At 45.0% G+C, this 26,087-nt stretch overlaps 3 protein-coding genes across 7 annotated transcripts in view; 1 reads left to right on the forward strand and 2 right to left on the reverse strand.

Moving 5' to 3' along the window:
• Positions 1 to 13,902, reverse strand: part of ino80 (INO80 complex ATPase subunit) — a 37,294-nt gene extending 23,392 nt beyond the window's left edge. For 4 of the 5 annotated variants that reach the window (XR_009924568.1, XR_009924567.1, XR_009924566.1 and 1 more), the window contains exons 1-25: positions 13,761 to 13,902; positions 12,235 to 12,299; positions 11,670 to 11,861; positions 11,135 to 11,292; positions 10,910 to 10,977; positions 10,575 to 10,721; positions 10,351 to 10,471; positions 10,052 to 10,260; positions 9,871 to 9,924; positions 9,517 to 9,720; positions 9,203 to 9,407; positions 8,896 to 8,963; positions 8,576 to 8,791; positions 7,922 to 8,002; positions 7,369 to 7,464; positions 6,509 to 6,568; positions 6,254 to 6,396; positions 5,755 to 5,839; positions 5,542 to 5,659; positions 5,253 to 5,338; positions 3,948 to 4,115; positions 3,543 to 3,676; positions 3,228 to 3,295; positions 2,848 to 2,941; positions 2,386 to 2,602 (exon numbers count right to left, since the gene is read on the reverse strand). Coding sequence is in view for 2 of the 5 variants with exons in the window: in XM_062411149.1 (XP_062267133.1) it covers positions 2,386 to 2,602; positions 2,848 to 2,941; positions 3,228 to 3,295; positions 3,543 to 3,676; positions 3,948 to 4,115; positions 5,253 to 5,338; positions 5,542 to 5,659; positions 5,755 to 5,839; positions 6,254 to 6,396; positions 6,509 to 6,568; positions 7,369 to 7,464; positions 7,922 to 8,002; positions 8,576 to 8,791; positions 8,896 to 8,963; positions 9,203 to 9,407; positions 9,517 to 9,720; positions 9,871 to 9,924; positions 10,052 to 10,260; positions 10,351 to 10,471; positions 10,575 to 10,721; positions 10,910 to 10,977; positions 11,135 to 11,292; positions 11,670 to 11,821 (2,952 nt within the window). In the remaining 3 variants the exon portion in view is untranslated. The remainder of the gene's footprint in view (positions 1 to 2,385; positions 2,603 to 2,847; positions 2,942 to 3,227; positions 3,296 to 3,542; positions 3,677 to 3,947; positions 4,116 to 5,252; positions 5,339 to 5,541; positions 5,660 to 5,754; positions 5,840 to 6,253; positions 6,397 to 6,508; positions 6,569 to 7,368; positions 7,465 to 7,921; positions 8,003 to 8,575; positions 8,792 to 8,895; positions 8,964 to 9,202; positions 9,408 to 9,516; positions 9,721 to 9,870; positions 9,925 to 10,051; positions 10,261 to 10,350; positions 10,472 to 10,574; positions 10,722 to 10,909; positions 10,978 to 11,134; positions 11,293 to 11,669; positions 11,862 to 12,234; positions 12,300 to 13,760) is intronic. The other variant, XM_062411150.1, reaches the window with a different exon arrangement.
• A 1,125-nt stretch (positions 13,903 to 15,027) lies between these two features.
• On the reverse strand, positions 15,028 to 20,554 carry vps18 (VPS18 core subunit of CORVET and HOPS complexes). Its single transcript, XM_062411433.1, has 9 exons — positions 20,132 to 20,554; positions 19,848 to 19,989; positions 19,637 to 19,728; positions 18,537 to 18,787; positions 18,023 to 18,376; positions 16,659 to 17,921; positions 16,310 to 16,519; positions 15,990 to 16,226; positions 15,028 to 15,879 (listed from the first exon to the last, which is right to left on the reverse strand). The coding sequence occupies exons 1-9, from the start codon at positions 20,232 to 20,234 to the stop codon at positions 15,583 to 15,585; spliced, it is 2,949 nt and encodes a 982-aa protein (XP_062267417.1). The 5' UTR covers positions 20,235 to 20,554; the 3' UTR covers positions 15,028 to 15,582.
• Positions 20,555 to 21,286: 732 nt separating this feature from the next.
• On the forward strand, positions 21,287 to 24,529 carry rhov (ras homolog family member V). Its single transcript, XM_062410700.1, has 3 exons — positions 21,287 to 21,778; positions 22,078 to 22,136; positions 22,669 to 24,529. Exons 1-3 carry the CDS (start codon positions 21,574 to 21,576, stop codon positions 23,113 to 23,115), a joined length of 711 nt encoding a protein of 236 aa, XP_062266684.1. The 5' UTR covers positions 21,287 to 21,573; the 3' UTR covers positions 23,116 to 24,529.
• The last annotated feature ends 1,558 nt before the right edge of the window (positions 24,530 to 26,087 follow it).

Raw genomic sequence — 26,087 nt, forward strand, 5'->3', positions numbered from 1 at the left:
ACAACAGTGGTGGATACACAGTGCCACCTAATGGTAAAAGTTTGAAACAACATCCTCCATCTCTCACATCCAACGCTTGTTAGCAAGAAATTCTTTCTGTTTTTCAGAAAGTTTGAAAAGCCGGAAAAAAAAGCCTGCAATGTTTCAGAAACCATTTATTTTTACTGGGATATGACACTTGGATGCTAAAATGTTGGAACCTTGAAAGTTTCAACATCTTTGGAAAAACAGGAAGAAGTTACAGCGCTTTTGAAATTGCCTTCTTTTCTCAGTATCTAAAATGGAGCAGCAGGAAAGCGGAGAGCAATACTGAGCACACCGCGAAGAAGCAGCCAGAGAGAGATGCAGGGAAGAAAGAGGAGAGAGGCACAGCATGCCAGCTACACAGCATCGAAAGAAAAGTGAGGAGTTGAAATAAAGTGGCAGAAACTCTGGGAGCGAGAGATTTCTAGGAACTCAGCCGGGAGCCTGGGGTCAGCGTGGTGACACAGGGACACATTCAGAACCAGCTCTCCAGGTGTCTGCAAGTTTCTCTGTCTCTTTCTCTGTCTTGAACTTTCTTCTTATAGTTTTCTGCTCCTTCGTTCTTGCAGCCGCTCCGGGGGAGGGCAGCTGCCTGACTCAGTGGGATGAGGCCAGCAGAGGAAGAGGAGGATGAAATTACCCTGACGGCCTTTTCTCCTGAGTACGTTCCGCCCAACACGTTGAGTTAGAATCGGCGGAGGATGATAATGTTATACATGTCTGGTTTGCAGAGGGAAAGGTTCGATGAGATTTTCTTTCACTGATCTGCTTTTAACCAGGCAGATGGGCCAAAACACGCTTGAAGCCGTGACCCAAAAGAATCTGCAGGGTGCAGCTGTTTCTCTCTTTTTTTTTGGTAGTCTGTATATTTGTGTCCCTTTCCCGCTAACAACTCCATTTCCACATCGCCAGGAAGTATATCTGCTGTCTCAACATAATCCTGTTGTGCTCGGCGGCACGATCCAAAACATACGAGTGCAATTGAAATCTACCGTGGCGTGCTCCATTTGATCCCGTGTGATACCACCCTGACTGCTAAACTACAAGAAGGCTATTGCCAGATTATCAGGGGCTCCCAAAACAATGGTGCTGCATAGGAGCCTTTATTTCTCTAATCCACTCCAACTTCAACCTCTGCTACAGTGTCAGTGTCCTCAGAACCCACTTCCCCTTACAGGGGCATTGTCTCCGAGGCCCTGAGGGAAGAGTGGTAAGCCAGACTGTTTAAATATTACACAATAACACAAACGAATGGAGGTGAGTTTCCACCACGAGAGGCTTCCCCTGAGAACAAGGATTTTAGAGGAACTCAGCTCCCCTACACGCTTTTCCACCGGAGGAACAAGAGTCTAAATAAAGTTCTAGGTAAAATATTTCACCCTCCAGAAACTCCCTGCTAAGCGATGGTACATTCTGAACATCGCCGATCACTAGCGTTGTTACACACCAGGTATTGCTTTACAAACTAATGTTGTTTGTCCTATAATTTGTGGCCAACAATTATCAGGTTGACGCAAAGCCAAAAAATGTTCTTCCCAAGGCTTCATCCATGTTGTGGAAACACAAATCACAATGAGCTGGAGGAAATTTTTTCCCCTGGAAATGGTCCCTGGATATTAGTTCTTGAGAAATTAAAGTTCCTGGAACCGTTAGTGGAAAAGCACCTCCGGGGGATTGTTGTGATTTAAATAGCTGATTATTAAGCTTCGATATGTGTGAGAGATAAAACGAAAGAGGATGAAAATAGCATCCAAAACAAAAGGGATTCCATATTGATGGGAAAGAGTTAGAGCGGCGTGACATATTTTGTTAAACTTGTCACAAGTGTTTTTTAAAGAATTGCTGTTAATGTATTTTGAATTTATCTTTTGGCCTTTGAAAGAGACAGTGAGGGAGGGACAGGAAAACCGGGTGAGAGAATAGGGGAATGACATGCAGTACACGTTCTGGCTGGGTGGGCAACCTGCTGCTCAATATGTCTGGTATTCACTCGTCTTATCAGGTCGTCCAAAAGACATTTGATTTTCCATCTATTTAAAATGTGTGTCCTGATTCCTGGAGCTTGTGACAGCAGACACACAGACAGCCTCTGGCGTGCACACACCCGGGAGACAGGCAGAGCGAGGCAGGACAGTGTTACTGGGTCACGAGGCTACACAGGGATTAGGTTCCACACTGGAGCCCAGCGGAGGGAGAGGAAGCGTGGGGCAAAGAGCACGCTGTGTGGCCCAACACAGCCTCAAACCCTGGGGACAATGTCGGCATCGTCCGCGCCACATGCTGCTGTCACTCGCCGATATGTACCGCAGATGGCTACTTGAGTCTTGTGTGTTGTTTGAGTGCATCTTGTGTGTTTCCTACCTGGAGGACGGGACTGTTGTGCATGTTGGGGAAGGCGGTGGGTCTGTTCAGCCACAGAATCAGGTCCTTGTGAGACAGACACATAATCCTGGACTTTCCACTGCCTCCGTCCCCCTCGCCAACGCTGACTCCCTCCTGCCTCTCTTCTTCAAGGCCGAACAGGCGTTGATGGTGGAGCCGGTAGGCAGCTTTCAGGGACAGAAAAAGGGCTAACCATCTGTGGAGGAGGACAAATACAATCACAAAGAGAACTAGAGAGAAAAGTAGCCATCGCTAAGATGTAGAGCTGGACCTTATTCGATCGAATGTAATAAATATATAAAACACAGTATGATTGAATAATTATGAGAATCTCTACTTTAATCTCTTCTACTGTACAAGGAGAACAGAGTGTAGCCCCTCCAGGCTTGGTGGACAACAATCTGTGAATTAGGTCTGAAGTTGGAAAAACTTAAAGCCCACCTCGCTAAGGTGCCTTGCAGCATAAGGTTGCACATCTCAGCAGGTGACACGTCGATGAAGCGCAGGAAGGAAAAACAACTTCCTTTGTCATCACCTGGGAGAACAAATACACAGAATGAAGAAACTGTTATAGATAAAATCTGGAAATACTGGAGGAAGGCAGAAGCGTGACACTGGGGTTACAGCCGTACTACTGTGTTTTCAAACTAAAACACATCCGTTTTTATCCCAATCCATGGTAACACATCTGAAAAGCATTAACAAACAAAAACACAGCAGTATTGATGCAGCCTGAGTTTTGAATGTCAAATGAAAGAGATCATCCTCGTTCTATCAAGAGCCTCGTATGAGTCAGGGATCCCAGCTGGATTTACGCTCACCTTTTCTGTGGAAGAGAGACTGCTGGATGTGGTTTGGAGAGAAGGGGGACAACAGCACTTGCAGTAATCTGAGGAGGACGAAGCGAGAAAGTCAAGGTCACACCACTGAATATGAGGTGGGGGGAATAAGAGACTACATTTGGGCGATAATCTGATCCCCATCCAAAACATAACTGCGTGAAAGCTAAAATTTGGATAATTGGGCCTTTCGCAAATGTCCCAAATCAGCAAAAAAAACTTTGGTTCGAAAACAAATACAGTGGATGTCTGTGAATGTGTGGGCCGGTGCTACAGTATCTGTGCTGTACGACTTACTTGTTCTTGGCCTGGTTGTGTGCATGGAGGAGGCCGTGGCGGTAGAGGAACTTTGACATGATGTAGGGTTTGATGGACATGTGGAAAGGCGAGCGAGTCTCTTGGCGCTCAAACAAGTCGGGGTGATTACACACCTACAGAGAAACACACAGAGAGGGAAGTAAGTAAAACGTGCAAAGGAGGAAGCCTTGTTCAAGCTCTTGTTTATTCTGGGACAGCAAATTCATTTTTGAAGAGAGTTATGTTTCCACAGGCAGAATGTAGTGCCTTCATTACAAGTTCCCCTGTTGAAATCCACTATAGCTAGTGATCAATCATTGGGACAAAATAATCTCAACTTAATAGCTGCTATCATTTTATTTAGCGTGTTTTTTTTAGAACTGGACACCGAAAGGACAACCCTACCTTCCTGAACTGCATGACCAGGTTCATGAGGGACGAGGTGGTGTTGTGAGACTGCTGGGCCGTGCCCATGGAGGACTGCAGCAGGTCCTCGATGGAGATCTTGTTCCTCAGAGCCTGGTAGAGGAGCCTCTGGCGGGACGTCACCTGGCAGTAGGTCAGGATCTCAATCTGCGTGAGAGGAGGGTTGGAGAATGAGCCAACTGTGCTGCTATTGTTTTTGCTGTGTGGTGAACCAGTGAATACTGAAGTAAATGTTTGTTTGTTTTGAGTTCAGATCTCCAGTCACTTTACATTTTCATAGAATGTTAAAAAAAAAATCTGTATGTAAATGAGACATTAGAGATATTCCTGTTCCTTTTGAGGAAAAAGACAGATGCTTCAAATAAAAGTATAAAACAAGTTTTCAGCAAGAGCAAAAAATTCAGTTTTTGCACCTCCTTGAAAAACGCATAACAGCATTTTCACATGAATGAATTTATGGCAGCTGCCTTCATGGTCACATTGACCCACATTCTTTAAACGCACATTAAAATCTCTGGTTTATTGTACTGTCATGTTTTATTAAAGGCAGTGAAACTGAGCAAAAACATGTCCTGTGTATCGTCAGGAAAGTCGAACGGTTCCTATTGGTTTCAACGGGCCAGACAAAACACGAGAAACCAGCTAAAGTGCAGAGGAAAACTGAGGCGGCTGGCAAGGCTGCATGTGGGCGCGGAGCAGAGTGAAAGAGACAGATGTGGGGGTGTGGTGAACTCTGCCATTCCTCTGACTCTGCGTATCGAGACTCCCACAGCGCATGAGTGTGTGTGTGTGTGTGTGTGAGTGTGTTTGTGTGTGTGCCGCATCTGACAGCAAGAGACCCCGAGTCCAGCATCTGTCATGTGGATCTGCCAGCACAAGCATCACTCAGGGGCGTATTACAACACGCCCTGTGTCAGGGAGGTGTAGAGGGAGACAGATGGAGGAAGGGCGCCGGGAAGAAGCGGGGCTACTTTGGTCCTGATAAAGTGCCATAGGGCATTTTTCAGAAAATGATCTTCGTACCCTCCTTTTTGAACATCCAACATACTACGTTTAGTTTTTTTTGTCCATGAAATATCAAATTTTCTTCTCTAGGACCTAATCTTATAAATCTTTCCCTCAAATTATTTCAAAGATAAACCTCTTTTAGTCTTGAAAATAACATCTGAAAACTGAGAGTAATTGCTTGGGCTCCCGTTTCAAATGTTGTACCAGCAAAATGTGCAATTCTGGATCTGACGCTTGTTTTTCTGCGATTAGACAAACAATCGTGTGCTCTTCTACCTTGTCCGAGAGCTCGTTTTCCACGTCCTTCTTGATCCTGCGCAGCATGAAAGGCTTGAGGATCATGTGCAGTCTGGAAAGTTGGTCTGAAAAACAGACATCAAACAACTCTGTTTAGCTACAAAACATATTACACGCCCCAGTGAGCAGGAACAGAAAGAATTGGCGCTGGCACACCGATTGTCAAATTTCCGCTCAAATGAGGTGGAAAACATTCTGTGTCGTCAGCCGGAGAAGTAAGCAGCCAATAGTAACATTTCTTTTTCTCAGTGCTGAGAGTTGGACTCACTCTCGTCGATGGCCGACTTGTTCTCAGCGTGGCTCTCGATGTCCTTGGAGAACCACTCGTTAAACTCATCGTGGGAATCGAACAGCGTGGGCATGATGAAGTGAAGCAGCGCCCACAGCTGAGAGACAGTAAAAACATACCCCGGTCAAAACCAACAGCAGTTGTGTCTTGTGCAAATCAGCTCACATCTACGCACACAAACACACCGCCCACCTCGGCCATGGTGTTCTGGATGGGCGTCCCGGTGAGCAGGAGTCGGTTTCGACACTGGAACTGCAGGAGGATTTTCCACCGAACGCTACAGACGGACAGAAACAGTGACTGGTGAAACAACTACACGGGTTTATCATCATTGTACCTAACAGAGCTATAATCCCACACATTACTCAGAGTGCAGAAGATGGGTAGTATGTGTGGGAGTACGTTTCTCAAAACACTTTCTGTCTAGATAAGTCGATTCTGGCCGGCTTCCAGTCAAGCAAAAACTTTTGTCTACATTTTTCAGACATTCCAAAATGTTTCGAAAGAGGTTTTCTGTTCCGACCAATTTATCGCAAATAGTACTTTGAATTACTGATAATAACTCCTAAACAATACATTTCAACAGTTTTGAGGACAAACTACTGGGCTCTGTGCATTTTCAACGCTCTAAATTTCAAGTGAGACTTGAAATTCATCTTTACAGCAGTACTTTGTTATGCTAATGTTTCACCTGGTGCTGCTTTTCAGTGCCTGGGCCTCATCCAGGACCATGTACTGCCATTTGACCCTCTGGAAGTATTTGACGTCCTGGACCACCAGCTGGTAGCTCGTGATAACCACGTGGAATGGTGCATTTTGTGTATAAAGGGTTTTCTGCACAAATACAAATGGAAGGAGAGACAGAGGTATGAGAAGAAGAATAAAAAAGGAGCAAAGCTTCCATAGTCCAAACAATCATATATATATTTATTAACTTCCTCCTCACCTGGCTCCAGAATTTCCGAATCACCTTGCGATCATGAGGGTTTCCCCAGTATGGCAGCACCTGGCGGAAATATCAGTGAGGTTAAAAACAAGTGAACTATAAACTATATTCAAACTAACGTCTTCCAAAAACCCTTTAGTGTTGCACTGAGCAGAGTAATACAAACAGAGCTCGGCTGATGTTCCCAGAGGAAACATTTAGGCATGGCTTTCACATATGAATCACTGCTTCACTTGTTGAGTTGTTGATGCAGAATGTGATGTGAAAAGATTTACACATCATTGCATCACTCAACACAAGCTGCCATTCCATTGTTTTCAATCAGTCCTGCTTCGAGAGTTCAGGAAGCTTATCTGCAGATTGTGTAATCGGGTCTTTTCACACTTCATTAGCGAAAAAGACGGGAATTGATTTACTTTCATGCTAGTGCACAAAGTGGGCCAAGTTGAGTGCTGTGCACAAAATGGGTCATTTGTTTGTGTGTTCGTGTGTGTGTGTACAGCTGACATATTGATGTGTCTGATAAATTGTATTTAGTCTGGAAGAATGCTCAGAATGCAAAAGAAGGCAACAGCCACTCAAAGTATTAGCTCCTAAGTTTGGCGTCAACATGAGCAATGCTTCAAATGGGCTGATACAACACTGCCCCCTAATGGTTAGTTATAGACATGCTTGCACCTGACGACTAAGTGTGTTGCTTTTAGAAGTTTGACAGCATTTCTCCCTGGAAGAAAAAAAACACTGCGTTCATTGGAGGACTGCAAAAGAGCAGTGGGAATTATAATGCCAGGATTCCTTCCGACATGTTTTTGCAGGTGTTTCCGTTGGCGTGCTGACTCAGCAGCGCCGCAGGTCCTCACCTTGAATTGGGGCACGAAGCGGGTGAACTCCTGATGCCAGTTGTTGAGCGTGGACGCAGGAGAGATGATAAGAAATGGACCCCAGATGTTGTCTTTCTACACAGGAACAGGGGAGAGAATAAACCGTCAGCCACCACAACAGCTGGTCTTTGTGTGCGCCCTTGTGAGCAGCACCCAATAACAGGAAACCCCGGAAGAACGCAGCATGCATCTTCCTGTCAGTAAGAGCTCGACACTGAAAAAGCTCACAGTTCCACTGAATTCCAAGTTCTCTCCCTGTGGAGATTGGGGACCACAGGATCTAAAGAGCTTGCACATCAGCTGTTCACAACAATGGACGAAGTCATCGGACTTATTCAGTAAAATATTGCAGCACCTGCAAAAAAGCTCAGCCAGAAAACTGGGGTCTCTTTAAAGGATGCAGGTGCACAGTAGAAGAAACTGGTTGCCAAATGTTGTATTAGTCAGCATCAAGAGAGCAGACAATTTAATATTCCACACAGTTCTTTGGAAAACGTGGTGAATGAACCCATTTGACCCGGCGCTCTCTCACCTCTGCTAGGTGAGCCAAAAGGGCAATACTCTGGACCGTCTTCCCCAGCCCCATCTCGTCTGCCAGGATTCCATTGATTCCCTGCAGAGACAAAGAAAATGAATAATTTTGCATGTACAAATACAAGTTATAATAAAAATCATTTGAAAACCAAAAATCTGAAGTGATTTTAAAGCCAAAAAACACAACTAATAGATTCAGAAACTGAACTGAGCAGTATTGCAACGACGGTATTAATGACAATTAGGTCCAAACTTTCTCATTCTCTACAGAACTCAGCAGGAGATTGTTCGGGTCAGACATCTTCACAAAAACTCGAAAATCTCTGCAGCGTTCAGGTGAGGGGTGGCATCTGGGTAGAGCGAGCAGGAGGCAGGATGTATAAATTCTGTTATTGTCAACAGTTCTTTTCACCAGAAGCTCTTATATCTCTTTGTTTTTAGCTTTAGGTTTTACCTCTTCAAAGCAGCAGAGCAATAAATTCTTCAAAGGTTATTGGAGTTCCTGATTAGACAGTCACATTTTTTATCAATTTATACCTCTTGCCACAAAATAAGACGATACAATGTCAAACATAAGGAGAATCAAAACAACAGCCAAAAAGGCAAAATATTCCTATAATTAAAAACACAGACCAGGGACAGACGGGAGTACCTGTTCATAGAGGTTTGCCAGCCAGTTCATGCCTTTGAGTTGGTAACCCTTGAGTTTGCCATCGAAAATGATGGGCTGAGGAACTTCTTCACCAGCAAGGATGGATGGGTTGGCAAGGCTGTAGCTCGCTCCAAAACCAGAGCCCGAGGACGGGCCAACGGCCGCATGCAGAGACGCACAGCGGCTGTCTTTGGCCTCATCATCAAACATTCGCGTCTACGGGGGGACATTTAGAAATAAGAACAGAATAGGAAAGGTAGTGGTAGCAGAATGTGTGTGTGTGTGTGTGTGTGTGTGTGTGTGTGTGTCTTTCAACCTACTTTCTTCTGATGAGCCTGGTAGGCTTCTTTGGCGTTCCTCAGGGCCTGAGCCTTGTAGTATTCACTATCTGAAATGACACACAATCAACTTGTGTATAAAACTGTAGAGTTCAATTTAATCTGACATTTCTTTCCAAACAAACATAACCTAGAATTCTACAGCAAAGTATTAACATGTATTTCCTAACTATTCAGAAAAATTCTTGTATAACATCAGTGTTAATAAAGTATATATTGTAGCTGCTAGTAGTCAGTGATTTGTTTGTTGACACCACCAACACAACGAAGGTTACAGAGCCGTGCCTACCATAATCCTCCTGTCCCATGTTGACCATTACGCCTCCTCCGATATCTATTTTTCTCTGACCCGCGCTGTCGTCCAGCTTTTGAAGAATTTCCTCCTGCGCCTTGTCTCCTCCTGGACCCGCCAGGCTGGCCTTACCGCTCATAAAGTGAGCGTACAGCTCCGTCTGGGTGATGAGGAAATTTAGTTTGCGCTGCTGACGCTTGGCCTGAAAAAAGACAAAAGAAACATGGATGCAATTATTGAAACAAAATATCAGTTGGATAAAGAAAAAGACAAGCGACACCTCTGGAGAGAGAAGCTGCCTCTCGACCTACCTCTTTCATCTCCTCGTCCAGCTTGCGTTGCTCCAGCGCCTCCTTCTCTGCCCTCTTCCTGTGCTCCTTCTCCACTTTCTCGTATTTCTTCCAGTAGAGCATCATCTCCTTGGTGAGGCGCCGGGCCCGGGGCAGCGTCTCCTTACAGTTCTTCTGAGCCTGGATGGCCGCACGCCGCACTTCTCGCATGCACTGATGAGCCAGCTGTTGCAAGCAAGATGGACGTTAAGTATTCTGATGAAGCTACTGTTAAATCGTTCATATTCAAATCAGCTGAAAAAGATTTGATAGTTTTTAAGAATAACCCTTTAAAAGTTAGTTCCATCAACACAGCAGTGTGGTTGTTTGACTTACCTTTTTAGCATTGGTCAACACTAGATTCTTAGCAGAAGTCTTCTGCTTGAAAGTCTGTAAATCAAGTACAAATGGGATTATTCAGATTGTGATATAAATGTACCGAACATTTCAGCACAACACAAACATCTTGAGCATTCATGTGTGACCTCAGTGTTTCATTAGCCTCATGCACACTAACCTTGGGGATCTCCTTTTTGGCGATGGTGAGCCAGACCTTACGTCGTCGTGCATTCAGCTGCTCAATCGTCAGATGTTTCTTCTTCACCACGGGAAGCGGTGCATCATGGGAAAACTTGGCGAAGACTTTGGTTATGTAAGGTCGGCCCTCTTCATCCAGAAAGTCTACCTCTCCTCGTTTCTTCTTCTTCTTCACTTTTTTCAGTTTGGCTGAAAGACAAACAGTCACATCAACCAAAAAACCTTTAATTTCCAGAATAGATTGCAGAGATTGATTTATTTATTTATTTTTTCCCTTACCCTTAAATTTCTTCTCATCTTTGATTTTCTTCTTCTTGGGGCCCAGAAGGTGGCGCTGCTGCTCGTAGAAGGGGTCATGAGTAGAGAGGAGCCCAGTGCTGTAGTACTGATACTGGTGAAGCTGAATGCAGACAGGGAAAGAAAAACACAACGATGACACTTCAAAAACACACATCGGTTGTTTTCTGGATATCTGTTAGCACTGTGTTAGATGTTCCGTGTACCTCCCGCTCCGTGTGGAACTTGCTCTGATGCTGCCTGGTGTGGCGATGCAGCCTCAGCATATCATGCAGCTCCTCCCGAGACAAACAGAAATCAGAGTCATCGGAGTCGGTGTCCGAGTCTGTGGTGTCGTCACTCAACAGGACGCTCTGTAGGAGGCAGAGGGTAGGGAGTGAGAAAAGGTGTTAACATAAGAGGGAAATGTTCTAAACAAAATAGTGCAGTGGGGAGAAAACAAAGAGTAGGGCTGTGATTTAAGCCATTTCATTGCAAGTTATTTGTTTAATCTGACTGAAAGCTTAAATCTGCAGAATGTTGTGGAGTGTTTATACAATACCTTGAGCCATTTCCTGTTTTTCTTCAGCTTGGAGAAGTTGTAGAGGCTCGTTTTATCAGCCTTTGGGTCTACGGGGGTTTCAAGAGAAGAAAAACACTTTGCGTTTATAATCTGACAGAGTGAATACAGACACATTAACCATATCTGCCATGCCAGGGTAAATTAGTCTAGTACGCAATGGCGTCTGTAGTAACATATTATAACATGTGTCTGCATGCGTCTTACCTTTACCTTGCAGCAGAACTCCATTGAGGGGCTTGCCCTCGGCCAACCCATCCCCCTGTTCACATGGCTCACTCTTCACTGTCAAGGCTGCATGTTGAGCGGAGTGGTCCAGAGACAGCCCCGTCCCCAGCACATCATCGCTGTCGTCACTGTCTTCACTAGAACATGAGAAATATGTCACTGTAAGTCCACCATTTACATCCTGTATCTAATATTTATTCTTTGGAGATGTAACAGTCAAGCATTCTAACAGGGGGATATATTGTGGTAGATAATTAGATACTACTTTCATGATGTAATATAAAACAGACAAGAGTGCAAATCACATTTTCCTTCATGTATAAGTAAAATTGGTCAACAAATGGGATTAAAGATTACTAAATTGTTTTTTATCTATTTCGCTGGAACTGATTCGCTTTGCAATCCTGTAAAGCAGAATTGCATTTAAAGTTAAACTACAATGGAACCTGATCCCAGAATGTGTCCAGTGGTTCGGTGTGTAGGATGCCCACCACAGACTCCCCTCCACCTGTACCTGGTGATGTCTCTGTTGAAGATGGTTGCGGTCTGGCGGAGGAAACTGTCCAACCTCAGGGATCGTTCCAAGCGTTGCAGGTAGAGAGGTTTGGCCAGGCTAGAGCTCCCAGGCGCCCCAACCTCCAGCTGGCCATCCTGCTCTGACGCCATGCAACCCAGACACCACTGCCCAGCAGGGCAGCAACTTTTACTGGAGAGTAAGAGGAAGCAAGATAAGAATGAGATGCACAGGTCCCTGCAACCTACACGATGAGTAGTTGTGAGTATCTTAAATTGACTTATGAAGGTTCATCAAGTTTAAAATAGTTGGACGTGGACCATGTGAAGCTCAGAAGCGAAAGCCAGGTTTTGCCAGATTTTCAAGAAAGTCAAATCTGAGATACAAGAGATATTCTTCTTCTAGCCTGGTTCCAAAACCCTTAAATCACCACCCACAGCTCAGATGTTGTCAAAGTAATGAAACAGTCATTTATTCCAATTCACCCTCCTTCATTGGCAGCACGTGCAGAGAGGCAGCAGCTCATGGTTTGTACAAATCAAAATACAACACACAGTGGACCCACCTTCTCAGTACAGGATGTCATGGCTCCTCATTCCAAGATAATTATCAGACAAAAGGTGAAAAACCCTAAGAAACAAGACAACACACAGTCACACACTGAAACTGAAAATGTTTTTATTAAGGGCATTTGCTCTTTCACGTGTTATGTGCTTATAGGGAGATTGGTTCATTGCTGCAATACTGACAGTATGTGTTCATAATTTCGAATAAAATAAGTTTCTATGAAACACATTTTGATGACAGGGGTTAAATAATATATAGTATACTACTCATATATAGTAACATGTATACACATTATATTATAGAAAGTGTACTTGGTTGTGCAAAACATTTATTTTTCCTTATTTACCAATCCCATACACCTAGTTATTGCACTAGACAGTAATATAACTCAGCTCCATTTTATTGTATATTCCTGTAATGTCTGAGTAATGATTGTATCAATGATTTTAACTCTCTTAACTGTGCTATATTCATCTGTTTGTGCAATATCAATGGCTCATTTGCAATCCATTAACTGAACATATTGTCACGCTGCACAATGTTGTCCTGTTTTTACACAGTATAAATATATATATATATCAGTTTAATTCTAATTCAATTTTTTATATTTCTTAGACTTAAATATTGTTAATTATTAATTAGTGATGAATAGTTTGACTCTTGCTGCTGTGAAACTGCAAATGTCCCCATTGTGGGACTAATATTGATTATCAAATATAAATGTCTCATCTAAGTGAACTGATGGTTGTTTCACTGACATGTGTTATGTTAACTTGTCCTCTGTAATTACTACTTTCGGGAACCCGATCACGTGGAAGAATGACAACAACTGAGGCCCAGCAAGAGTTTAATTTATCGGGTTTAAATTTAACAAACGACCCGACAGCTGCATAGCCCTAAATAACACTTTTGCTATCGTTATGTTATCATTAGCTTAGCCGCTAGCTAGCATTCGCCGGGCTTTGCTAGCTAACCTTGGATGGTGCAGTGGGGGGGACTGCAGCTCCCGGGCTAGCGACCGTTAGCCGCGTCACTATGTGAGCTACATCGGCTCATTCAATGATAGTTAAGGGTCAAGGTGGCAGATCACTGGTAGAAGTCAACCACACTTTACACACCGGTGTTGTTTTCGCGCTAACGCGTTAGCCTTCGGTGCAGCACGGCTGCTATCTATGCTAACTCTAATGTGGCCGCTCATCACCGACGTTAGCTTATGGAACACTAACGCGTTTGACCTGGACCATTAATATGAAGTATTCAAATCGGCCCTGTCTCTTTAAGGCCACCGCCTCACTTCCTAAACCATGTATTAAGAAATGATATTTGTTTCACGGAGATTCTGTCGCTAAGTCGACGCGGCCAGCGCCAGGCCCGCCGCCCGCGCCTCTCGTAGCCTCGCTGCGGACACGAGCAGGGGGGACTCGGGCTGCCTGGTGGAACGAGTGATCCCCGTGTTTTAATTCTTTCTCCCTCCCGGCCATCTTCCCCCCCCATCGCCACAACAACCGCGGCGGAGTGTCTCACCTCGGGCCCCGTGTTCCCCCCTGGTCGCCTCTCTCGTCGCTGCTGCCGACTCTCGGTTCTCTCGCTCCAAAATGGCGGTTGGAGGCGCCGGGCGAGTCCGCGAGCTTTGAGTCGGCAGCGGCAGCGGAGAGGCGGCCACTTTCTGTTACTGAGAGAGCAGAGACACGACGCCATGGCGAGGGGACAGCAACGAGCAGGCGCTTTAATCGATCCCCGAGACAGGGACGCTCGCTCGGCGACTTCTCAAAGGTCGCGACGGTGACAACAAACAAAAAGAACAACTTTTACTGAAAGTCAAAACACATGTCCGCCATGTGTGTTGATTTGAGCTGCGTGTACACATATATTACAGGGGCATCGATGAGTTTCCGATGTCGATTAGTCGCGTCTGCTCATTGCGAAGATTACCGAGCTACGTCTGACGTCACCAGAAGGGAACTCCGTTTAAGGCAGTTCGATTCCCACAGAATATGAATATTATAAATGTATCCCCCTGACTTCAGGCGATGTCAATTAAGTTAAGATATATATTTTTTTAAATGAGCCACTTTATTTTCTATATTCATTTCATTAAAATTGTGTAATATATCGCAGTAATGATAGTGTTGTAGATCATCAGAGAACAGACTTGAGTCGAGCAGTGGTCCAAACTATTCCATCTGTAATCCCAAAGCACCAATTAACATGATCCACATGTGTTTATACAGGATGGCTCATATTCAGCCTTTTTTCCAGATGTTTTCTTTTCCTCCACTGAACAGGAAACAACCTTCTGAGGAACCGTGAGGAAGGTAACCTCTGAAGAGTCATCCAGGATGTTGTACAGTGAGAAATCTGAGTCCGAATTTAACTTTAACTTTAGCCCCAGCGTAAGCGTTTTGACTCACATCGTTGATTACAAGGCCGAAAACAGTTGAAGCTCAGGTGAACAACTCAAGTTATGTCCCTAACATCTGCTGGTGGTCACTAACACTTGCTAACTGATGTTTTCTCTTCTTCCACTGAACTGTAAACAGCCTTCTAGGGATCTGTGAGGAAGGGTGTCAGTGAAGAGTCATCCAGGTCACGGTATCTTCAGACATTGTAAAGTGAACATTGCAATGTCTTGCTTGTGTTTCTCGAAGCCGTCAGAACCGAAGATGTATTTTTGGACGAGAGGTGAATCGTCTTTAAGCACAGTCGCCTATGTTCACTTTTACAACTTCTGGCAATGTAATGAACGGGATTGATTTTATTACACTTCAAACAATCAAAATAATGTACTCCATTAGTATTGACAAGCTTTAATGTGCCACAACGGAGCTGCAGCAGGTATATGAAATAACAGTTTGTTAATTTATCGCACTGAATGCAACATGAACCCAGAGCTGGAGATCGGAGAGGATGAACGCAGCTAAGGCGACACAGACAATGTCCAAGTGCATGTTATGTTTTAAGTGGACCAAACAAGTGCATAAGCTAATGCAGTTAGTAAATGTATAGTGCAGTCATATCTGAATCTTTTTCTACCACGATATTCAGAGGTTCAGGCACATGTATGTAATGTACAGCCCTAGCGTTATTGTTTCACATATCATCATCATCATCTTGACTCATAGCCCACAGCTCCATTCATGTCCACATTTCACTAAATGCTCCCATACAAAGTGCAATGGTCTTAAAGCCGGCTTCGAAGACGACCAACAAAAAAGCTTTATTGTGTAGAGAGAGATTGAAGCGTGCAGTTGGCAACAGTAGGAATTCCCACTGTGCAGTAATTAGAACCCCCGAACGGGTCTGCCCTACGGATGATGCTGTTTCGTTGACACAAAGATTCACTCATTCATAGCCAGCTGGACTTTTCCTCCTCAAATTTAAGCGGGTCGATGAAAGGCTTGTCGATGGATTTGATCATCAGTTCGCCGCAGTACACGCACTCGGACGCAATGATGTCGTCAATGTCTGATTTGATCTGCTCCCGGCTCGTGCCCGCGTTGCCCTTTCCCAGGCTGGCAGTGTCACCTTCGTCCTTGGTCGCCGCCCGCTGGCGAGACTTGGACGTTTGCGTGGTCGCGGACAGCTTTTTCTGCAGCTCCTCCAGGCGACCCTGCTTGTAGGTCGACATATGAGGAGTCACTTCCTAGAAAGTGGGAAGGGGGGGGGAAAAACAAGCATATAGGGATTGTTACTACGCTGGGAGTGTTCAGAGATGTTTGAGTGAAGTTGAGTGATTTTCTATAAAATGGTTACCTGGAAGAGGCAGTCATAGTGGAACATGTGTCCACACAAGAATAGATAGAACTGCCTGTTGAGCAACGGGAAGTCACAGGCAGCACATTTCTCTTGGGAATCCACCACACCATATTTGTTCCTCATTTCTTGGATGTCTTCTCTTATTCGCTTGGCGCTTTCCGTAGCCTCCTCCATTTCCTGCTTCAGCTCCTCGATGTGCTTGTTGTACTCCTCCAGGGAGCTGCAGATGGCCTCCTGAGAAAGCAAGGAATAGAACGACATGACGTACAGAGCTCACTGTCCATAAAACACATTAAGGTAACTACTCTGTTACAAACCTTAAAGTGGTCAATGGTGACAAAGTCCGGGAAGAAGGGCAGGATGTCCTCGATCTTCAGCAGGTCGCAGCTGGACAGACAGTTCATGGCCTTCTTCACGTCTTTCTCCTCCTGGACAACGTGCCGGGCGATCTTCAGCCAAAGCTTTTTCCTCAGTTCCTCGTCATCCTCGGGCAGGTCAGCGCATGACTTGGCCAGGTCTACATCAACCTTTGGGTGAAAAAAGACATAATTATCTAAGGTAGTGGCATGGGAATATTTTTCAAAATCCACGATTAAAGAAATTTGGAATTCTAAACAAACATTTGCAAAATTTGTGATTATCTATTTAGATGCATTGATCACTCACTTGTAAAGCGAGATCCACTGCCTCCTCGTAGAGTTCCATAATCCTGTAAACCAGGACACAGGCGCGGAGGTAGCCATGTTCAGCGCACAACCTGAGCGCATACTTCAGGTCATAGTGTATCTCTGAGGCGTGTTTACCTGCCTGCTCCAGATACGCCAGCAGAGAGTCCGGCTTGTACTTGGCATAGAGCGACAGCAGGTAGTTGTGGATCGCCTCCTCGGTCACATTGAGCTCGTACACGCAGAACTCCATGTAGCGGATGGTCTCACTGATCTGCTGGGTGCTGCCCATCTGGCTGTAGTTCATAAGGGCCGGGATGAGTTTCTTTGGCTCCAGCTTCTTGCCCATCTGGATCCACGCGTCCACTACCTTTTTGGGAATGTGCTGCATGAGGACGGGGGAGAACTTGTAAAAGAGCTTCTCGTCACAGTGCTTGGAGAGCACGTCCAGAGCGGCGCTGTAGTCGTCGTGTTGGCAGTAGTGGGAAATCACCCTCTCGTAGTCCTGCATGACGACGGAGAAGTACACCATGTCGTCCACGTTGCCGTGGCTGGCCAGCAGGTCGTAGATGGTGCTGCGGTTGTTGAACAGGCACTCCTTGTGCTTGGAGCAGCTGAGGAAGTTGCGGAACTCATCGCGGGTCTCCTGGAAGATGATGCTGTTACCGTCGCTCTCCAGCTGGCCGAGACTGTTCAGATAGAGCTCTGCTAGCCAGGTGACCAGCAAGGTGATCTGCGTTCGCTCACTCTGTTTCAAGTTATTCAGTTTCTTCAGTAAGAACTCCTTCAAGGCTTCCTCTTGTTTGGCTTCGATGAACTTGAGCGCTATTTCCTCAAAGTAGTTCTGTGTCAGCGCGTAGCACTTGGCGCTCTCCAGGTATCGCTTATTCTGGAAGCAGTGCTCAGCCTCCTTCGCCAGTACCATGTCCATGCACTCGGGTCGGTCCCGGCAGTACTCCTTGGCCAGGTCAAATTTATTCATGCTCATGTACATCTGCCAGACGTCCCTGGCCTCGCGCTGGATGTGATAGCGGAAGACTGCCCGCTCGGTGTAGATCCACACCAGCCCACCAACTGGGTCCTTAATCATCCTCTTGAGGGAGCCAAATTTATCTGGGAACACATCCTCATAAACAACCTGTCCATTCAGAGTGCAGATGGCCTTGACCCGGTCATGGAGCAACAGCAGGAAGTGGAACTGTGTCAGCACAATGGAGATGGGCTTCTTGAGAGTAATGTCAATGTCCGGGGTGTAGTCCCATACCTGATTGCGAGGGAGAAAATAAAGGAGAAATATGAGAAATGAGGGTAGAACTAAACATTATTGAAACATCGGAAGATTGTCCCACGCACACAGACATTTACCTGCACATCACTTAGCAGAGAATCAGGCCTCACATAGTCCAGCTGACCATAAAGAACCCCATTACCCATCATCCAGGCAAACGCCTTGGGGGAAGTGCGCAGCTTTGAGGTGTAGAACGTGATCTCGCTGTAGCCCATGTTGGCCGGGAACTCCTGGAAACTGGGCAGCAGGTCCTGGTTCTGGTTGAAGATGGAGCTGAAGCCCAGCTGCTCTGACCCCTCGGGTATCTTACCCACAAACTGGAACAGGCGTTTGCGTGTGGTGGCGATGATGAAGTACTTGTTCTCCAGGCCGCGCTCCACCTCCAGGCAGCAGATGGGTGCTGGCTTCCCATCCTCCTCCAGGGAGTGGACCTGTCTCAAGATAACAACGTGATATTGTTTAGGATAGGAATAAAATGCAGATCGGTATATTTTACAGTTTTAGATTACCAACCAAACAGTATCACCAAACATAATATCTTAATTTTAATGGTAAAATAGTGCTTTCCCAGATAATCAGCCATTCTCTGACCTGTCTGAAGTACTGGTCTGGATTGGTGTTGAACAGGCTGCCCTCGCTTGCGGAGATCTCAGCCTCAAAGATGATGCCCTGACCGGTGCCAACCAGGATGGGTCCCGTGCTGGTCTCGTTGCCCAGCAGCTTGTTCCAGCCAACGCTCTCGATGAGGTGGCCTCTCCAGCGGGACAGACTGCGCACCTTCTGCGTGTTCCTGTTGAGGTACAGACACTCACTGGTGCTCAGGCTGATCAGCACATGGGCGCCTGCAGTGGGAAAGTATGGAGGTGGTTGTTAATAAGTCATAAGCATGACACAATCAGAGTAATGTCATGAAAAATGCAGTAGTAGCAGAGAGCCTGGGCCACCAGGGCTGATAGATTATCTGAGACCTGTACAGAACCCATTCAGTTCTGGTAAGCATCCACCCTGAGTATTCAAATAGCTAGTGGTCAGCACAAAGTTCTGGTCCGAATCGTCTTGAGATCTGATCACTCAAACCCTATTCAGAGTTGATCTGGGGAACATTGGATCACATTGTTTGCTTTGTGAAAGTAAATGCATCTTTGGCCACATATGAGTGATCAGCTGACGCCTCTAACACGCAACAGTTTCACTGGGAATCAAACATATTTTTAACGACTCTCTGTGTCCATAAGTTGATTTGTTGACTCCTCTCTCCCTGCTGCGCTCTCTTTCACTTGCCCTGACACACAGATTAACACATAGACAACAAATACGTCTGTGAACTCAGCTGGGTCAAAACAACATCATCTGATCTTGACAAAGAGAAATCAGACACTTGGTCATTTGCATATAGAGCAGGGGAGTGACATCACAAGTGGCTACAGGAGACACATTCACTTGTAATAGTTCATTGCAGTATGGATACTAGGTCTGAATAGGACCTCAGGCATTTTTGCTGGATCGGGAAGGGATTATATGCATATAATAATTTTGCATTATCCGAGGCACAACTTTAATGGGTGGTAATATTCAAAATGATGTGTATTTGAGTTCTAACTGAATACCCAGACATAAACAATATGTTGTTTTACTCCTCTAATTATAAAAGCAGTGCTTGAAATTAAAATCTGAATAAGCAATGGCTTCACCTGTGGGATCCAGGAACAGTTTGTGCACTTTGCTGTCGTCTTTTCTTCCTAATTCGGTCTGATTAGGCTGATCTGGCTTGGCCAAATCAATCCTGCACAAGAGAGAACATGGAAAACATTAGTATCAGCAATAGCAGGCTTCAACAAACAACGATGACAACAAATGAGCACCAATCGCAGTGACGGGCAATCAGAACCAAGTGTTATTTGCCTCAGCAGGGTGTCCTTCCCCAGACTCATGCACAGCTGATTGTTGCAGACTGCAAGATGGTTTATCTTCTCCGGGGGTGTGAAGTCGATCCTCTGCTTGTTGAATATCGGCTTCTCTTCCTCCAGTCTCACGTTCACAAAGCCTGGTGTCAGGGAACAAGCTGGTTATCAGTGTTATCTAGTATTTCAACAAAATGGCTTCTGAGTTTCAAAGATTTATCAGCGGTAATGATCCGGAAATGGATCCCTGTATGTATTCGATGAGCCTGGAGCATCTCGACCCACCTGAGTGTGTTATCCCGATGTTGGCACTGGACAGGCGGCTGTGCTGCTGCGCACTCTGCCTCGTGTTCTGCGAGTCCTCGTACTCGTCGAGAATCGAAGCCATGGTTGAATCTTCTTATTTCAACACCTATACATAAAATCGTCTCCAGACGAGAAATCGGGGCAGAGTCTGTTCTAAGACGACATAGCTGAACTAGCTAGCTAGCCTAGCACTGTTTACTTCCGTCCAGGGCTCACCAGCGCATTTCCTGTCGCCGCATCCGTCTGCAGTGACCAGGGAGATGTCGACTAGATGTTACACTGCAACATAAACAGAAGAATACTTCAGTTTTCACTCATTCAGTCCATCTTAACTGTTAGCTTAGCTTCCGACTGCACAGCACAGGGTGGACTCCAACAGTCAGGTGACACTAGGAATCATGTGATCACATTTGGTGTAGTGCCCGTCTGCGCCACTGGGGGGCGACGGGCACCCAACTTAAGAGCAAGGACTGGAAACATTCATTTAAAATTACATTAATGATAGTGATATCGTACTTTATATAGAACCTCTCAAAACAAAGTTACAAAGTGCTTCATCAATACAATATTTAGTAAGTGAGGATACACGAAAATAACTAATGAAAACAGTCATAAATAAGATCCATGAAAAAAAATCGATGGAAATTTTAGAAATGGAACTCAACTACATTCAATTCAATCAATTTTTTTATTAAAAAATAGAAGGAAAATTGAAAACTTTACAGTTGAATTATCGCTCAATTAAAAACACCAATCTCAAAATGAGAAGAGATGATTTATACCAGATTTAGCTATCATCTAACAGTCCTCGAGCAGGTACACACTAAATCTAAAAACACAGCAAACACAAAGACATTCAACAACAACATATACACACAACACCATCACAGCACACAAATGTTATTATAAGAACTTAAGTTTAGTGCATGGTTCCCCCCTCCCCCTCTCCCTATCTATCTATCTATTTAGCCATCCATCTATCCACTTTTTGGAAAGTCAAGGAACTTTTCGTATATGTGTGTGTGTATGTATGTATGTATGTATGTATACATGTAATGTAATGTAATGTAATAATGTATGTATGTATGTGTGTGTGTGCGTGTGTGTCAGTGTGGGTCAGTGTGTGTGTGCGTGTGTGTGTGTGTGGGACGTGTGGGTGCGCGTGTGTGTGTGTGTGTGCGTGTGTGTGTGGGCGCGTCTATGTAAATCTGCACCTGTGTGAGCTCCACCCCTCTCCTCTTCACGTCCCTCCGGCTCATGTCTCCAGTCAGTCCCAGTAGAGCAGAGGCTCAGGCAGAGGGAATGTGAGGCACATCGAACGCACAGCTGATCTTCACACTGACACACTCATCTGAAACAGAAGGAGCAGGGAGTCTGAGGCCTGAAGTTGTTGGTTTCTTTCTGTTCGTGTGCTGCTCGACATGCCACCTCACATGGATTACTTCTACCACGAGTCCCGAGTCCCCTCCGCCTGCGGGCTGACCCGGGAGGACGGGCTGGAGCCCGGCGCCATCAGCTGCATGCTGATCGGGGACGGAGCCGTGGGCAAGACGAGCATGATCGTCAGCTACACCTCCAATGGTTACCCGACAGAGTACAAGCAGACTGGGTTCGACGTCTTCACCGGTGAGTGGTCTCAACTCTCACATCGTCCATCACCAGATTGTACCAGTACAAGTTTATTATTACTGGGTAATACCAGTATGGAGCTGACATACCTGTATTATGAATTCATGAGCTGTGATGTGTGGCTGTTGAATACCAAGTAATGCAACATTTTAAATTAGTAGTATTGCAAAGTATTTTATTCTGAAAAAACGTTCTGATATTGATATCTGCTGATACCAGACTATCATGTGAACACTTTTAGACTTCATGTATTCATCAAAGTGAACTAAATTTGAACTGTCCCTGGTTTCCAACAGGTCAGGTCCAAGTGGAAGGATCACCGGTCAAAGTGCAACTTCTGGACACTGCTGGACAGGTAAGACAAATAAGACATCTTTATTATAAATAAGGTCACACAATGTTTGTCATAGGCTGGGACCCGGCCATGAAGAGCCTTAAAAGTAATTGTCCAAATTTAAAAATCAATTCTAAAACAAACTGGTAAAATGTCAAATGTAAAAACAATGTAACAATCACATATCTCTTAGTTCTAGTTAATAACCAAAGAATAAATTATGTAGACAGGTACCACCTTTTTAATTTAAATTTTTTAAGAATGAGAATATCTCAAGTGAACATGGTTACACATAAACTATAGCGTCAGCATTGTTGAAATACAGTTTTGTGCAATGTTAGATGAGATGAAACTACGAAGCTGGAAATGGTGTCACATGGTTGCTTAATCCGACATGTGACTCAGCAACCAGATTTCACCATCCATCAACATTTGAATGGATGCTCGTTTTTCTCTGAGGTTTTAATGAGTCAGCGACTCTTCCCATTTCTCAATTCTGTCTGTTCATGGTTCGCTGGACACTTACACATATTCTCTGTTTTGATCCGTTCAGGAGGAGTTTGATGAGTTCAGAGCTCTGTCCTACGCCCACGCCGACGTCTTCCTCCTGTGCTTCAGCATGGTCAACCCCACATCGTTTCACAACATCACCAAGAAATGGGTCCCAGTGATCCGGGCTCACAACCCATCTGCGTCCATCATCCTTGTCGGGACCCAGTCGGACCTCCTACTGGACGTGAACGTCCTCATCAACCTGGACAGATCTAACGTCAAGCCCGTCTTGAGCTCCAGGGCCAGAAGCATGGCGGAGAAGATCAGGGCCTCGGACTACATCGAGTGCTCGTCTCTCACGCAAAAGAACTTGAAGGAGGCCTTCGATGCGGCCATCTTTGCCGCCATTAAGAACAAAACTCGCAAGAGCAAGAAGAGGAGGTTTTCCGACAGGCGCACCAAAGCGTTCTCCAGTGGCAGCTGGAAGAAGTTCTTCTGCTTCATCTGAACTCTGTTATCTGCTAACCCTGTGGGTTATGGACTACAAATGAACTTATTTAAGTGTTTCACTTTCACTTGATGTTACAGGTACCACTTGTGGTAGTTTGACTTCTTGTCCTTGCAAGATATTTGGCTTCTTTCACACCGGGATGCCAAATGGTGCAAACCCCAACAAGTCATGGGCACAATGAGCATTGGAAACAAATATCAGCTGAGCGGGCAGAGAGGATTCTGGGCCTGGATTCATCCTCCTATAACTTTTCATGACAGCAGAAATATTTACATTATATTCATGCTATGTTCCAGAGCAACAGTAGAGCAGCATCTGCATATTAAATGACTGTATGTATGCTTCCATGTGTGTTAAAGAGAAAAGGGGCTGTGAAATGGGACTTGAGAGGAAGTGAATATATCGAGTGAACTCACTCCAGACCATCATGTTAATGATGTCATGTCAATGCTATGAATTTGCATGATGAGCTTTGCTACCGACCCCGACCTTTTAATTCAAGCGAGAGAGAAACAGAAAGTGTTGTGTTTGAGCAGAAGGGCGTTAGCCGCCTCTGTTGTGTTCTTGCTGTCTGGCTGCTGCAGCTTATTTATATGCAGCAGCTGCAAGTTCAGCTTGCAGTGCGAGGTGACACATTCTTACCTGTGTGTGAATGCTCTCCCGGCTGGTTTTGGGAGGGTGTTCCCTAGCTTGTGAGTCAAACAACTGACAATCCTGCCACCCCAATCGGAGTTTAATCAACTCTTGATGTGACAAATATATTTCCTCTGTGTGAATCCTCTGATGTGATCCCAGGAACTTGTTTGAAAATCCTCTTGTGTGTTGTGAAAGGTTTGCACGGGAGCAGTAACCTGTGGCTTTTTTGTTCCCGGCTCTCATCAATCTGCATCTGTAAAAGCAAGCCCTGCAGGAGTCCACCCTGCAGATCCTCCCACCACCTCCACCAGCCTCTTTGTTTATATGCTCAATACACTCCTTATCTCCTGAATAGCCCAGTGTGTACCGAGTGTGAGGATGCTAAACAGCCCCTGTGTTAATGTAAGTGTAGACCACGCACTTTTTGAAAACAAAAGGCTTTGTGCTTGTGACAAATGTGCCAAAAGAAAATCTTATATTGCAATGTAGTGTAATGATCATTGGTGAATATACAAGTGTATATATGCGACAATGTTTAAATACGCTTCTTGTGGAAGTCATTTTGATGTACATTATATTCTGTTTGTAAAAACAGTTAATTTTTCATGTTTATGTTTATGAAATATTCACAAATACATGGATTTTAAATGCATTTGTCTGCGCCATAAACTCTGTTTGTCAACTTTTGTATCACTGTCCATCTCCCTCTCTAAACCTGTTTGTCCTCTTTCTTTTTACATGTCGGAGTGATGCAAATAAATGAAGTGCAAATACAGCTTGTTGTTATGTATATTCTTTTTAGAACAGCATGTGTTCAGCAGTCATAATCTCCTCTCACATCTGATAGTAGCAGCTACTTTACATTCAGGGAAGAGCTTTCAAAAAGAGACACCAAACCTATTGGAAAAGCAACAAGCACCGTTCACCACAGGGAGTCTGAGTAATCCTCACCGCCCCACCAGGTAGCTTTCCTGAAGCGGCTCCCGGTCCAAGGATATGATAAGTAACCTCAGGCCTCCAGCCGGGCCGTGGGTCGACCAATTCTAATGCAATCCACATGACTTGCTGATTGGGTCTGGCAATGCCATACTGCGACTGATTGCTGTGTCATGTTTCTGCCTTTTTTTCTTAAAAGGGCTTGGATTGAGTCAGATTCACTTCTTGAGAAAAAGCAGCTGCATGGTGCTGGTTTATAACACTGGCGGCGTAAAGGCACATTGCTCCATAATAAAGTTACCCAGCATCGGGGGCTTTTAAAAAACTGATTTGGAGTCAGATGCAGAAAAATTGACAGGGACGGAGGATTCTTTACAAGACAGTGAGACACATAATAACAGAGCATCAAGGGCTGCTTGGACCCGGCAGCTCTGCAGTGCATTTGTTCTGGGAAGGGTGGATGAGTCACAGATGAGCGAGAGGCTTGAAAACACACCCCGATACATCAGCAATCTGTTTGCCATTAGTCAGTGAGCCCTCCATCATGCTGTCATGTGTCAGGGTTCTGTTTGAACGGCTGTTATCAATGGGTTAAAGCAGGACATCCTGCGTCTCAGCCGGGCGACCTTGTGTTGAGAGGTCACGGAGAGGAGCTGGTGTTTTGTCATCTGACACTACGGAGACAAGTGGACTCGTGATGAACTTTGATTTGACTCTGAGGGACCGGTTATGGCCGTTTGAAAAGCTCAGGGATGAATATCAAAGGTTGACAAGAATATAAAAGTTGCTCTGGTCAATATCGTTAACTTTCTCTTAACAGTGGATTAAATGGTTGTGTCTAAAAGAGCTCAAAGAGAATTATCACAGAGCTCTGCAATTTCCCTCAGTTTCACCAAGCTCTAAAAACCCATTACTACCTTCTCAATACTAAATAACAGACAACGTTAGCAGTTAGCTGGTGGACATACCAAAGCAGGTACTTGCTAAAGAGTGATAACATTTCCCTCAGGAGTTGGTGGAGACCAAAGCAGAGACAAAATGTCCCCAAATGACCAATAATGTATTCCCCTGACTGCTGGATACACAAATAAGCCGATGATTGCTCACGTGTTTTCCATAAAAGCTTAACAAGGTGACAAGTTCACTGTTGTGTTTGCAGCTCCTCGCATTGCTCCCAAGTGGTGGAAAGAGGTCAAACTGAAACACAAGTAGACACAAGGTTCTTAACACCAGGTTAGGCACGCAAACTTAGAATGTTCATTCAAGGTTTAGACCAACTTCCTGGTTCCGCTATGACTTCCTGGTTCAGTGATGACTTCCTGGTTCAGTGATGCCCACTTCTTGTGTCCTAACCTTTCTTTTTTACTTCCTTTTAAGTGGCTGAGCTAATCTGGACA

Source organism: Platichthys flesus, chromosome 18 (genome assembly GCF_949316205.1).
Source record: "Platichthys flesus chromosome 18, fPlaFle2.1, whole genome shotgun sequence".
Lineage (NCBI taxonomy): Eukaryota > Metazoa > Chordata > Actinopteri > Pleuronectiformes > Pleuronectidae > Platichthys > Platichthys flesus.